At 45.6% G+C, this 15,706-nt stretch overlaps 1 protein-coding gene across 4 annotated transcripts in view; it reads left to right on the plus strand.

Annotated features, from left to right (window-relative positions):
- Window positions 1–15,706, plus strand: part of il1rapl1a (interleukin 1 receptor accessory protein-like 1a) — a 115,372-nt gene that overhangs the window by 72,606 nt on the left and 27,060 nt on the right. For all 4 annotated transcript variants that reach the window (XM_029836572.1, XM_003961804.3, XM_029836585.1 and 1 more), the window contains exon 6: window positions 7,921–7,995. In XM_029836572.1, the coding sequence (XP_029692432.1) occupies window positions 7,921–7,995 (75 nt within the window). The remainder of the gene's footprint in view (window positions 1–7,920; window positions 7,996–15,706) is intronic.

Genomic DNA, 15,706 nt, shown 5'->3' on the forward strand with positions numbered 1-15,706 from the left:
CCTTCTTGACTTGCTTTTCCACTATTATAAGTCCACCACTTGAGAATGTAAAATTATTTTCACATCTGTCTGCTATCAGCCAGAAAAGGACCTGAAAAATCAAAGTTTTTCCCCTTTAACAAGGTTCACACATAGTTCCCATCTCTAAATCTAAAAAGAGATTTTTTTATCGGTGAAAGACCCACACATGAAGATGAAAAATCAGGCATTGAAGAGTTTTGATGGTGCTGCGTGTGGTTTGTTCCGATAATCTGAACACAGCACACACAGCAAGATTATGTCCACCACAGCTCTGGAATCTCGTCTTCCTAGCCAGAAATCTTGGCTCAACAAATCAAAAAGAAACACAGCAACAACCGGCAAACACAACACACAACATGGAAGAGGACATACAAGAAAAGGGAATGAGGGTGGTCTATTTTATGTTCCCTAAAATATACAGGATTCATATATTCAAACAAATTAATAATAATTATTGTTATTGTTATTATTACAAATAGTCATAAAAATAATAATGGTACTAGTAGTTGTAGTATTTGCTTCACAAGTTCAGCGTATTTGGTGACCATATGAAATCCACTGTGGACTGTGTCAGCTGCAGGAAGAGTGAAAGGTCAAAAGAGGGCTGATGGAACAGATGGCAGCAGGGTGACCCCGCGGGCTTTTGGTCCGTTCCCATGTTACTTCATGTAGATCTCAGTCTCAAAGGTGCCTCCTCAGGTAAAGCCTGGTGACACTGACGGCGTGTTTACACAGCTGGACAGTCCTGAGGTGTCTTCCACGTGCCCACATCACCCTTCTGGTGAGATCATACATTTCTCCTGCTGTTTGAGATGTGCCAGGACTGTGTTAATCCTGTCCCTCAGGTGTGCGTCCACCTGCTCTGGTCGTCTCCTGCAGTTGACTGGGTCAGCCCCATCCTGCTGCTTCTGACTGTGCAACAGGATGGACAGCGCGCCACTGGGGTTTCCCTCTGAACAGCCCGCTGCGATGGGTACTGTTTAGAAAGCTAATCCTCTTTCATCACCTACTGCTCAGTGCTTTGTGGAAGATGCTGGTTTTCCATTTCTGTCAGGAGATGCATGTCTGCTTTGTCACTTTTCGCTCATCAATGAGCTTTATCTCCATGTTCATGTGCTTAGTGCAGAGTTCCTATGATGCTCAGCTCATAAAACAAAGCATTGCAATTCAGTGCTTACATCTTGCACCGATTTTGAATTTTATTTGAAGATGAAATATCCACATGCACCCGTTTTATGCGTCTCCACAGGCGGAAAATGCTGTGCAGAGAATAGACGTGCACACACGCAGCCTTATCGTCTTCCTCTGGTTTTTGTTTTTGTTTGTGTGGTTTTTGGCAACTTTGTCCGGTTTCCTTCAATTTCAGTTGTGCATAGATTTAGAACACACTGACTTTCATTCACACAACTTTGCCTAACAACACTTTGCCAAGTGTTGTTAGGCTGTTCTGAGCACAGGAACTCAATCAGATACCATTTTCAACTTCAAAGACAAAGCTTATGCAAACACGTCAAGGGATAACATGAGGTGGAGAAAAACGGACCAAAAAACCCCAAAATAACTACATGCTATTCAGGTAGTGTAGGCAGTTGAAACACATGGGTTCCATCACAGGTGCAACTATCCAGGCAACACAAATGTGGATTTTGCATCAGAACTCAGATGTATCAGCAGCACACAGGGAGTCCATCAAAAGTAGCTGGCATTGTTGCAGCGTGTCCTCCTCCAGGAAGGTGTGCAGCCTGAACCGGATCTGGTCGCATCCACGCGTCCCTTTCCAGGCGGGTCTCATGATCAGATGTGATGTCTTGCTCAATTCGTAAAGCAGTAATGCTTAATCCTTAAATGGGGGGGACCCAACAGTTGCTCCGGCTGGAAGTGGCTACAGATGAAATGACAGCCGGGATGTTCAGATTTATTTGGGATTATGGAAACGAGGAATCCTATTGCGTGATCAGTGGGGATCCTGTCAGATTGTGCATGTGCATTTGAAACAGGCTACAGAAGATGAACAACAAACATGTGAGAAGAGATTCAGCTTGCTCTTCTCTGTGTTGTAGGAATTCATTCTCCAAATCCAAATTAGAAAATCCTTCATAATCTACATAATGATGTGTGTAAAATATTGATACCTCTGGATTTTAAACAGCCTGTATTTAGACTGGAAAGTGTACAGATGATTGAAAACATATAATCACATTATTCATACTAATCATAGTTTCACCCTCTTTACAGCAGGTAAATCCATTAGTTATGAAGCATAACTAATCATTTAAACACACAATCGTTGAATCAGTGACCGACAGCCTTGCATGTCAATGTATGGGCATGACCTAAACATTTACAGAACCTTTTTGAAAGAAGGATCCTTAACTGTCGAGGAATGATGGGATATGTTTTAGTTTTCTTTGCTGCAACTGTTCTCATTTCATCTCACTGACTGTGGAGACACTGTTTCAGAACGCGGGACAACCTGCTCATTATCAATCACCAGAATGTATTGTTTCTTTCTGAAGTAAATTTTTTGTGGTTATTCCTCTAAATTCAGAAGCAGAGGAAGAAAGCATTACATCTCCATAGCATCGCTTTAACGCCCCCACCCTGCTCAACATTCTGTAAACAGTAGATATAAAAAAAATAGCTCCTCACTCATTGCGAACACTATTTGTATTCTGCTTAATTGAATGTCTTATTATCCAAACAGGCAGGTAATTCCATCAACCTGAGTTGCCTTGCCGAGCGCCTTTGGGACGGTGGGAGCTCAGGATGAGAAGATCCAGAACATGCAGACAGAACATGGAAGGTGGACTGAGTGTGTTCTGGTCCCTCCCTCTGCTACCAGAACACCTTCAGAACACTGCTGAGGTACCCTTGAGCAAGGTGCCACACCCCCAAATGCTCACACGGGGCCCTGCGACGAGCTGGCCTCTCATTGAGCACTGTACCCAAATGCAGCTGGGGTAGACTCCAGCAACCTCCTGAGCCCAAAGGTAGAGAGCGGTTAAGAAAAAAGACCTCCAGTCATAATGATTTTGCTTATTTAAGCAGAAATGAACATCTCCACTTGTGTAAAGGCAGCTCCGTGCTCACACACATGACTGTACTTCTATCTTTGGGAGGACTCTGTAGTTAAAAGTCTCACCCCAAACTAACCCACGTCTTATCTTAACCCCTAAACACAACAAAATCAAAACCCCCACAACCGTTACCATTTTAGAGTTTCGATGACCGGCCAAAATGTCCTCACTCTGTAGCTGTAGTGCCGATGCTGGTCCTCACTACTGTAACATTTTCAAGAACACACACACTCTCTCCTGCTGGGCTGAATCATGCGGCAATCATTAACACATTTCCATAATTTTCTCGCTTCCGTTTCTGCCTCTGCATCGGGGCAGTGCCCCCTTCAACAGCCTCCTCCTTTCCCTTAAATCATCCTTTAATGCACTCAATGAAGTAATGAAGCGTAAAATGTATGTCCCTTTGCTAACTTTGCATGTCCTGCAAATGAGCATGGAACTAGCAGACTTTTTAATTTCCATTTCTTTGTCTGAGTTTTCAGAAATAAGGTTTATTGAAGCCTCACAGCTGGAGGCCTTTCTTGAGCAAATAGATCGCTTCCATCTTTCATCGTCAGCTGCTTAATCTGAAGAGCTCCGTTAGCCACCAGGCCAAAAGGGACCGGTTGTTCTCACCCTGTATAATGGCGGCCATTTGGCTGTCCCGTTGACTCTGATAGGAGGCCCTTCCAAACCACGTTTGCTGGACACAATGCCCGTTGTTCTGACGTGAAACTGCGTCAGGTTTGCCAGAGGCGCAGCTCCTAAAGGAGAGCTGGTGGACAGTGGGAGCCTGCGGCCTGGGTGCAGATGAATAGAGCCGCTTTCATTCGTTTTCTCTCGATGACACTATTCTCAGCTCAGTCCCACTCATGTGGGAAATGGCTCATTCTGGAATTGAATTTTGTATACTCAGTGGTGACATTATGAGGGACTCATATAGGAATGTTATTGCACCATCAGGGATGTAATGAAAGTGGCTCAAAGGTGACATTTGTACAGAGACAGGTCACTACTATATGGTGATCTCCTGCAGTACAATATCAGTCTGCCAGCCGTGGATGGGACCCGAATCTTCTCCTGTCAATCTCACCAGCCCTGAGAGATGCCCAGAGACTTTGTGTCTCCTTGACTGAGTCTCTACCTTACTAATGTTTCCTTTGCTACCACAGTTGCTGCACCTTTGTTGGTAAAATGACTGTAACCCTTTGGGATCTAATTTCCTGAGCGTGAAGGAGAATCTCCGCAGGCTCAGTGTTGGCATGTCTATAGGAGTACACGTAAGGCCATCTGTTTGATCTGCCAGTAATGGCACTGTACGCCGGATTTGTTTTCCCATTCGTCACCCATTTGCCTTCCTCGCCTTCTTTGATGCCCCGTGACCCTCAGACCGCTCTGTACAACCTGAATGACGAGCAGAAAAAGTCCAGTGATCCAAATATCTCAGCCTTATCACCAGTTCATTAATTTACAGTTTCCCTACAGCCAGTCACCCAGAATACTCCATCTGGAAAGTCCAGTGAGCTTTTCACCATGCGGCAAAAATAGGATTGTGGATGACTGATCACGCAGCTCGTATCCATTCCAGATGCCTGCTCTGTTCCTATATATCCATACGCACTGCTGGCTGATTCGGTCACTTCCCAGGAGCATTTTAAAAGCTTCATATTGGAGCATTTCAGGCTGTGTCTGAGCTAATAACACTCCATTCTGCAATGTTAACACTGTAATAGACCAGGTCATTTCCCATTTAGTATGAGTCCCTTTGATTAATATGTAGAGCATGATCTCAGGTTTTAAAAGAACAACAGGGAAAATCTTGTGTCTGAAGGTTTTAAGGAAATATTTTCCGTCGCCTCCTGAAATTAACTCTGCCGGGTTTGCTGCAGAGAATGTTTCTGCCCTGAGGGCCCTCTGACATCAGTGTTCTGAAAAGGTGAATTATTGATCCCACGGTATAAAATTTTCACAACCCTGCACACTTTTTTTTATATATCCTGCCCCTTAGTCAGTCCATAACTGAATTGTGGCCATTTCAGCCAGGACACAGATTTGGAGACAGGACTTGACTTTTGGCTCAGCTCTCAACCCCTCGATGCCACCGTTTACACCCACAGAGCGTGTTTGCCATCTAACTGGCCCAATTTCCACTCCTGTTAAATTTTACAGCAGCTCGTCTTCAGAGTTTGCTGATTAGTGGGTGTGTGGGGGGGGGGCTGTCTGGAGTGCAGCACTTTGTGTGTTAATTAAACAGTCATGTATCTGCAGCCCCCCCCCCCCCCCCCCCCCACACACACACACATTCCGAGACACCAAACATCAGATGGATAGAATTAGGATTTATTTATCTCTCACCTGTTATTTTATTAGTCACATGATTTCAGGCTGTAAACTGCGTAGTGCGAAAACAGAAACGCGACCACATCCTGGTTGGACTAGCTCCTTCAACCACAGAACACCTCGTCATTTTCCTTCTCTTTACACTGTCAAAATTATTAATTAAGTGAACAACCCTCTTGATATTTGCACGTTTAATTACTGTACCTTTTTCTGCCTATAGATTCCTAAATCCACACAATGACTGCTAATGGAAAGCACATGCTTCCCTTTTATCCTGTAGGTGCTCCCAAACCTCATATTCTAAGCGTGTGTGACAAAGATAACTGATGTATTTCTCACAAAAGGATGGTAATTAAGATAATTTGATTTTCAGAAGCATGCTAGCATGTGGGAGGGTGGCGTGGTTCTAGGTTGGATGTATGTTTTTATCTTTATTCTCTGCGTTTTATCAGCTCCATCCTCCTATCTGTGCTTTCTTTAGCACAGCTGCTTCCCCCCTCATCTCCCGTACGCAGCCTGCCCTCATTTGTTTGCCACTGCATAATTGGCTATAGGATCACCCATTGTGTAATTATGTATAGTGGTTTGATATGTAATTAAAATTGTATCAGTATCCAGCGTAATTTGTGCTGTGATTACCTATTAACAGTGCAAACAGTTGTGCCTAAAAGCCCGTGACCAGCCCTCTCAAGCCTCTTTGTCAGTGTTAACGTACCAGCCGGTGCAAAGCAAAACAATAAAAAAAAACTGCATCTATAATGTACTTAATAAACATGTCTTCTGTGACATGAATATTTGGCTCTTGAGCTTTAGAATTTGTTTAATATGTTAACTTTGAAATGAGGCACCTGAAAAGACTGTGCACTTTACTTCAAACATGACTAATTTGCTGCGTTACAAGGGGGAGTCAACATCTCACTGTTGTTGTTTTTTCCCCCTCATGAAATAAAGACAGCAAAGCTTCCACGCTGCTCGTTAGAGCACTTTTAAAATAAGGTTAAAGAAGGGAGCTTGCGACGACACAGAGGAAACAACTTAATGAAAGCATGCGCTGTAAAACCAGCCTGAATAAGCTGCCTGTAAATTCAGCACAAAATAATTAGGCAGACAGAAAAGGAGAGCAGTTTTTACTGTATACAGCTGATTCAGGAGGACTGAATTAATGTGGCCAAAGTAGCTGCTTGAGCTTCTGTTTACTGCAGATAATAACAGGCAGATATGAATGCTTTTCAAACCTTTATTGAACTAGGTGATAACTATGAATGTGTGGTTGGTTTGATTGGAACTGGAGTTCTGCGCGGGTACATCCCATTATCATCTTCAGCCATGAATAGCAAAGGTTCAGAAAATCTATGTGCAGCTCTGTTTGGATACTTTTATCCTGAAATACACACCTCGTTCACATATGCTACACCGTTTTAAACACGTCATTAGACACGCTGCATCTCCATCTAGTGGTGGGGGGCAGTATAGGTCATCAAACCCTTCTCCCAGATATGTTCCCAACTTTGAATGAATTGTTTTAGCATCAGACTGGATCCAGCGGGTGAAAAGGGACAGTTGCTGAAATGACACTAATTCATTGGTTTTGTGAGCCAAAAAGCGCATCGATTCATGTTGTAATAAAATATATTTTGTCAGAATATGTTCTTTCACATCAGGTGCGAACATAAACTCAGGGTTTTGAACAGTTCAACAGCACGTCTGCTTTAACTGTTCCTCCCAGTCAGCTCATCGCCACAGCATGATTATATAAAATCTCCTAATAATTTATCTTTTCCAAAAAGTGACATAGTGACGACCAAAGTCTTTCAGTTCCACTGTTGGACACTTCTGTTTTAAACTGAGGTTACAAGGCAAAGGATGGTTTAAATAACTGAGACAAGAGACAACAGTTATTTGTCTGGCATAAAGACCAAGCACCTTGATTTACCCCCCTTGTGACTATTTAATCAAACACGTGTCAGACTCCCATCCTGTCACCCTGAACTTCCAACGCACAACAAGCAAATGCTTTTAACAACAATGAAACTGTTGCTTGTTCAGGCTCTCTCCTGAGGAGGGTCTCAAGCAGCAATTCTGACATCCGCCGTGATTAGCATCATTAGCGCATCAGCTGCTCCTATGCGTGCACGCGGACGCACACACGTGCACGCAGACTTCATGATGGCTCTTCAAACACTCATGCAAATTGATTGGTGGCATGTTCTTGGCAAAGCAATGATTAATGTATGAGTGGAAGTAGGTCGTTTGAATGGAGCCCAAAGTCTACAGACACCAGAGGAAGGTGTCCGTCAGGCTTCAGGAGCAAGCTGGGGCAGCAGAGAGAACCAGCACAGTCAATGGACATTTATCCTTGTTGAAGAATAGATACATTATATTGTGTAAATGTTAATAAACCCAGATGATGAAGGACCTTGGGGCCTTCTTCAAGCTCTTTATTTACCTCACTGCTCCGCTTTGAAACTGGCTGTTTCTTAATTGTGCCTTTTGTGCTTTTCAGCTCCTTTGACCAACAAGCCGCCGAAGATCCTGTTTCCCACTGAAAACAAGATTAGCAACATGGAGCTGCAGCTAGGTAAGAGCATCATGGGATTTCCAGCAGGTGCAGTTTGCAGTAATATGTGTGTAATTTTCAACTGACAGGAAATGGATGACTTTACAAATTCTCCCCCCGCGCACCTCCAGGCCTCGAACACAGATTGATGATGGTACAAAGCTAACAGCAAAAGTGGGGGGAGACGAGACAACAATTGCAAATTCGGTTTCCATATAAACAAACCGCGGTTGTTAATGTCCTCAAGGCTATTTTGTCAACAGCGAAGAGCCCATATGGTGCCAGGGCTCCGTAAACTGGCTCGCCACATGGAAATGCAGACTTTCAGTCGCTGTTGTTTGTCTTTTTTGACGTGGGGTCACGACAGGCCCACCATGTGTGAATGCGTGCGTGTGTGAAATCCGCATGCTGTTGTGTGTGTGGTTTTTTTCCCCGTCACAGCATATTGCTTGATTTCTGGGCACAGTCCGCTGTCCACATGGCGTTGGCCGCTTGAGGGACAGCTTATGTCTGCCAATCAGATAGGACAGAGAGGGCTGGGGATGGGAGGCACGGGATGAGTCTGTGATGGAGGGGTGAGGGACAAAGAAGGTGTGAGCGTGAGGCATCAGTGAAAGATTTGTCACAGGCTTCCTTTAATGGTTGGCTGATCAACACTGAAAAATGAGCTGTTTAAAAGTGAAAAGCTTCATCTCGCGAGGCTGCATACACACATCTGTGGATCCAGGATACACAGCACAGCTATTTATGTTATTTGTGTGTGTGTGTGTGTGTGTGTGTGTGTGTGTGTGTGTGTGTGTGTGTGTGTGTGTGTGTTAATGTATCCTCTCTTACCAGCTTACCAAAGAGCTGAGGGTATTAAAGCTGAGATAGATAGATAGATAGATGGATGGATGGATGGATGGATGGATGGATGGATGGATGGATGGATGGATGGATGGATAGATAGATAGATAGATAGATAGATAGATAGATAGATAGATAGATAGATAGATAGATAGATAGATAGATAGATAGATAGATAGATAGATAGATAGATAGATAGATAGATAGATAGATAGATAGATAGATAGATAGATAGACAGACTTTGTTGAGCACCTAAACACCTCTTCCCCACACTGTGGCAGATTTACACATGCGGGGCCAGAGACAGAAAGAGCGATGGGACGGGCTGAGGCTGGCGGATGGGTAGTAAAATGGGAGCAGTAAGCAGAGAGATAAATCTGCAACACTGCTGGGAAACACAGTCATATGTTATCCTCTCTGCGGCTGCAGCAGTCCCACAGCTGCCGTCTAAGCACTCGTACACAACGGACGCGCGCCGGTATTCAGAAAACCCCTAAGTTACACAAAGCTGGGGAAGGCTTGAAAAGGAAAGTGAGGAACAGGAGACAAAGTCTTACGGAGCCACGAGAGGGAAGCTTATGTGTCTCTGTAGAGGGGGGTGTCCCTTGACAGGGTCCCTTCCCCTGCTCCTTAAAGGGCTCTACTATTGTGTCCTCCTCTGCTGATCAGTCAAGATCCTGTCACTCAAGAGCACGCCGCCATCCCACGCCGCCACCCCTGCTGTCTCCAGAGAGCGGGGCGTGTGCTGCTATCATCATACGCTACCATACAAAGCTCCGGGCATCACTAGTCCTCAGGGACGGCCGCTGTGACTCAAATATTTCCTTTTGGACAGCTTGACATTTTTGATGCGGTCTCTAAAGGAGACAGAATCCAAGGTTGTGTAGGATGGCTTGAAACCCGCCGGTTGGCAGCCGGTTCCGCTGTTGCCAGATTTACTGCTGTCCCCCAGAGGTGAGTTGGTGCAGTCCGCTGAAAACCGTCCAGAATAGAAGCAGAATGATTCATATTGTGTGGTTGGAATGTGAGACTGCGTGTTGCGGTCTGTGAGATTCAGCTACACACACACACACACACACAGAGTGTGTGACATGATACACAAACATGAAACCCACACACAGGCTCAGAGACTCAGTGTTGACTCCCTCAGGATGATTTGTCATGAGTGTGTCGTCCCAGAGGACGGGATGAGTGGACGTCTTTTTCTCACTAGATCTCCTACTTTATTACACATACACACACGCGCTGATATTCACACATGCCCCTGCACCACTTGGAGTGAGGTCAGGCCCACACTTGCAGCACAGTCATGGGTAACTGCGGGGTAATGGTAACTGATAGAGGATGTTACTGCCCAGCAGATGGGTGCACACTAGTGGACAGAAATTAGAATCAATTAATTCAGAGAGGAGAATCCAGCAGGACGGGGTTGGCAGCAGGACATGAGTCAGGCCTTCAGACTTCCTCTACTTTATTAAAACATGTGGAGGGGTGCACGCGCACACACGCACGCACACGAGTACCTTTTTTTTCTTTTATTTATCCGATATTTATCTGATAAATAGATGTATTAAACCCTGGGGAGTCACGCTCTACAACAGTCCAGTGACAAATTGAAGAGAAAACTTTAAGAACAACAGAATAAAAAAGTGATAAAGTATGGAAAAAGTGTAAATGCAAATGTATGGAAAGGTCCTGACCTGCGATAACAGCAGCATGTGTAACTACCAGCCAGAGCACAAACATCCTTTGCCTCTTTTGTTTTTGCTTCTCTCCTCCGTACATCGACCCCTGCTTCCTCCGAGATTTATGGACTGTTCACTCCATCTCCTCCGTTCTCCGCTCCTCGCTTCTTTTCAAACAGTGGACAGATTGGAGCGTGTTTTTAATCTCGCAGCACACCTGACTGCGACATCAGACGTGTCACCTCTCCACAGGGAAGGGTGAAGCTGGAATAGGCTTTGCCCATGAGAGCCGCTAAAGGTCATCACACACAAATACACACACACACACCTCCATCCTCACACTCCAGGGCTGGATCTCTGATAGCTCCTCTTACTACACTTTACATTTATTATGTTACATCTTCCAATTGTGTGTTTCTATTGTTTAATGTGCACACATGTTTTTCAGTGCACCTGTATCTTAAGAGTGAGTGTGTGTGAGTTTTGGCATTAGTGGCCTAGAAGGGTCCAACACTGGAATAGCCAAATATATCATTTTAAGTGATAGGTTAACCTCTTGCATTATTTCCTGAAAAACATATTTGAGGTTGAAGCAGAAAGTCAGCACACAGTGTCGTCCTGCCTGAAAAATGATACATTTAAAATGAAACATGCAGGGAACAACAACAACAAAGAAAAACAGCCCGCTGAGGTCACTGTCGGGGGCGGTAAAAAAAGAAAAAAGACCTCTCTTATCGTTCCGTTTGTTTTCAGTCCCACTGTGACCCTGTGTTAAGTAACCCGTGGTGACTGGTATGGTAACTAGCATGTCAGCGAAACAAAGCTAAATGTTTAAGTGTGTGAACGGTCGTCATTAATCACCGAGTTTGGGGCTGAAAGCAGAAGCCTGCAGTATGATAAATGGACCGGGAGCGCTGCTACACATGCCGAACAGGAACGGGAGAGGGAGGAAGTCAAGCTGCTGCGCAAAGGCAGAAAATCTTAAGAAATAGCACCACATAGCAGGCAGCGAAGGTAGACACAACACTCCTCTGTGCACCACAGACAGCTTCTCTTTTATTGCCACTTTGACTTTGCTCACGGTAGCTAGTGGGAAAGGTGCCATTCACAAGAAGCTCCTCGGTAGCTCTTTAAGCTAGCATCACAGCGTAAAACAGGTGAAAGGGTGATTCTTCGGTGTGAATGGGTGGCTTCATATGTGGACATTGTCACATGTATGTGTGTTGCAGAAGTGCCGCAGGACTGCAGTGCTGGCCGCTGTCATCTTAATTTTTTGTCACATGTGGATTTCTCATCTGCTGCAGATTTCATGCCCCAAGCATGGTGTGAGTGTGGGGCAGATTCTGACCTGATGGCCACATCTTCCGTATCACTCCTTCTGTATGTGCGTCCGAGTCGTCCGGGTGCTTTGGGCAAGTCGGGCTCCTGTGATCTGACCCCACACTCATGCTAAATGTGTGTGTATTGGCTCAGCAGCATGCCGCGCTATCGGCTGTGTGTTTAGGAGCTCCTGGGATGATGTCAGTCGATGTGAGGTGACACTTCAGTCAGCATTTGTCAGTTCTTTCCTGTTTAGCGTGTCAGGCCCATGAGGCCACAGATCTTCTCCATATCGGAGCTGAGCTCGGCTTCCTGCTAGCTGGCTGTTTGAAATACACAACCATTAGTCTTCAGCCCTTAGCAGCCGTGTAATGCCCTCTATACACTGTGAACCTTTCCCAATCTCATCAGACTATTGCATGACAAGGATCAGGTGTGATGTGTGTAGTCTGTACGACGAGCACTCATATTTGATGTCATCAGCGGGCGCCGCATTAGGGTGCGTGATCAATCTACGCTGCAAAAACAGAAACGGGTCAGAGATCGCACTGTGGTGGCATTTAGGTGCAAAGAAAAAGTCCAAAAAAGCAGAAGAGAAAGCATTTGAGGACACGGCTCAGGAAACGAGCACCAACTTGGCATATCGGTTTTGCGATGGGATCTGGAATTACCAGATTTATTCACATATGCTAGCTCTGCTTATGCTGCCGCTACTATAGTCTTGTTTATGCTGCTATTACTTCCTGCTGCATTTCTATTTGTTGGTTAGAAGACAGAGCTCGTAGCAGCTGCCACACTGAGATCAAACGTCTGACGCCGTTAGAATTTTATCATGGGTTATCTTTGGTTGCAAGACGCCGACGGCGGCCGTCCTTGAACCTGTCTCACACTGCGACATAAGACCACCGTTTCAGAGGGTCCAACAAAGATGTCTCTACTTTTCTCCTGTCTTTCGTCTGACAACCCAAAATCTCACAGCCTATACTGGCCATTAGGTCGGTGCAAATGAGCCCAGCAGCATGGATCCAAGTGCAAAAGAAAGATATAACGATGATACCAAAATACAGGAAATAAAGTCTTTACAGGCTGGCAAAAATTTAAGACGTCAAAAGTACCAAACACAGTCATACACGGCCGACGAGGAACAAAACTAAAAAGCGAGAGCACCCAAACACAGGAGTAACTAACAGTCCTGCACGGAGGGCGGAAAAGGGAACAAGATAACGAGATAGCGGCGCAAATCATAAACTACACAAACAAAGGTGAAAGTAACCACAAAGCCAGGAAACCAGAATAGCTAAATAAAGCAGCAGACACAATAACAAAGTAAACTGCAGACATGACAGAGCGCTCCTCCACCTCCTTCAGACAGACGCCTTTAAAGGACAGGGCGAGATAATGGTGGCTTCCACCTTGTCTGTCTGCGTTTGACAGGTAATCAAAGTAAACGAACACCCCGCTCATCTCGTCGCCCCCTTGTCTTTGATACGAGAGGACGGAGGAAGCTTTTAGCCCCCCCCGCTCATTCCCGTCCTCCTCTGGTTACTTCCACCAGCTTCACCCTCACGTCCTCCTGCCTCAGTCGCTCTCTTCTCCTTCTACATCACATCCTGACTATTTTGCCTGGTTAAACGAGCGAAGCAATTACACAGAGATGTGCGATGAAGAAGGCGAATAGAGGCCTTCTGAGACGGAAGGATACAACACCAGGACACGTGGCCGGCCTTTTAATCTCCACCTTGGCTTGGACCAATCAGTGACACCTTTATCTCTTTCATTTTACTGCAGGTATTTTGTGTTATGAGTGTTCAGGGAGCTCACCACAACCAGGTCCAAGCCCTGAATGTATAAACTAGAGAAGCATCCAGGGGCGGCCGGATGTTGGCTCGCCTCTCAGGCTGCAGCTTTAAAGCCGTTATAGCTGCGTCTGTCAGTGAATTCCACAAGCTTTTATCCACACATCTAAGACTCGTGTCATAGCGCGTATGCACGGTGTCTGTGCCTCCAAAAAGAGATGAACGTACCACCAGAAGGATGGATGGAGAAAGGGGGGAAGTGAAAAAGAAGAGGACAGAGAAAGAGGAAAAGGGGAGCAGGAGCTGGCTCTAGAATGACATGCATGAACGGCAAAATGAGCAGGGGAAAAGATGGCTTTGCCATTCACTTTGAAGCCCGCTCTACTTCTGTCTGTCTTACATAACAGAAAATGGGAGCAAAACAAGTGGAAAAACTAAGCTGGATGGAGAGAGAGAGAGAGAGAGAGAGAGAAGGAAGAGGTAAAAGAGGACATCCAAGCTTCTCCCTCCTGTTTCCAATGAGCGCATCACCATATGTTGACAATGGAGTTATTTACCATGCAGAGCTGTAGTTTGGAGGGGTTAGCGCGTTAGCAAAGGGAGGGAGAGGAGAAATCAAAGGAGTGTAGATGGGCGGCTTTTGGGGAGGGGGGGGATGAGTAAACGAAGGAAGGGAGACGGGAGGATAAATAGAGAAGCGAGGCAACACGTCAGGTGTTTGAACCCCAGGGGAGCTCGCTGCAGCAGCTCGCTGTCACCCCCCCCCCCCCTCGTGTCTTTTACTGTCACTGTCAGCTGATCTCTCCATCCTGGTCACGTTTGATAACCGGCAGGGGTCCTTCTCCCATGTTTGTTCTTTGTGAAGCAGAGACCCCCAGCAAGAGGCCGTGGCCTCACCCCCCCCTCAGAGACGGCGCTGCACTCCGGGTAACACCTCTATCACAGTCGTCTTTCTGCTGCACTGTTGCTTTTTTATGACAACCAATCTTCTTAATGTCACCGCCGCCCACAAGTGCAGTAGTTGCTATGGAGATCAGTAGATCTGCACCAAACGGCTGCCTGAGGGGAAGAGTGTGCAAGCTTGCGGTGGTGCATATGCATGAGTTTAAGCAGAGATGCATGTTTCTGTTTGCTTCTGTGCTCACAGTTCATCTTTAATTGCTATCTGCAGTCTGCATACTGAGCACAGTCAGTAAACCAAGAGCCCCAGCGTGAGCTAAATAGCTGTGATTCATTTACAACTGTGCTAATGGACTTTTTCTGACTTTCCCTCCTGCTTTCTCCTCCCTGCACGCTTTCCTCCTTCGGTCCTCCTCTGCTGGCCTCTCTCATTCGCTCTCAAAACACACCGCAGTTGATACGCCTGTGCACAATGTACGTCATTTCATTTCATCTCATTCCTTTATCAAGAGGATTTTGGCATCTACATCTATCTGATTTAGATGATAAATGTGGCTAAAGTCATTGAAAGGCTAAGACCAAGCCTCAGCTTCTCCCCTTTAGATAGCTTCTTAGGTTTTCCCCCTTGTCTGCCCTCGTTCACCTCCAGTTCCTTCTTTCCTCCCTCTGCTTCTCCCTTTAACCACTGAAATGTGTTATTAGCATTAAACAATAGAAGAAGAGACATTTTAAAAGCATGCTTTACTCCCTTAATCACTACTCTCTCTGCCATTAATAACCCCTTTAGATACAGAAGGGGCTCTTGAAACAGGCAGCAAATGTGCAGCTGCGAACACGCCGCTCCATGTCGGCGGCAGCGGCGGAAATTACCAGGCGAATTTCACTGTTCTACTTTAGGTTTGTCTTGGTTCAGCAACATCTTGCACTTGTTTTAAAGGGGCGTCTGACCAACGCAAAGGAAGGTGGCGTTAAAGTCTTCCTGCGACAAAAATGCATCTTAATCAGTTGTCCAGGCTTCAGCGTAAGCAGATACTGTGTTTTAGGAGCTGTATTTCTGCCAGTAGGGAAGAATTTAACACAAGCTAACAAGCTCTCCACGTGATAGAGCGTGCGTCAGTGCTCAAAGCTGTAATGAGCCGAGGCCGCTGGGGTCAGACTCAAGTGGATACATGCCAGCATAGTTT

This window comes from Takifugu rubripes, chromosome 1, assembly GCF_901000725.2.
Source record: "Takifugu rubripes chromosome 1, fTakRub1.2, whole genome shotgun sequence".
Taxonomy (NCBI): domain Eukaryota; kingdom Metazoa; phylum Chordata; class Actinopteri; order Tetraodontiformes; family Tetraodontidae; genus Takifugu; species Takifugu rubripes.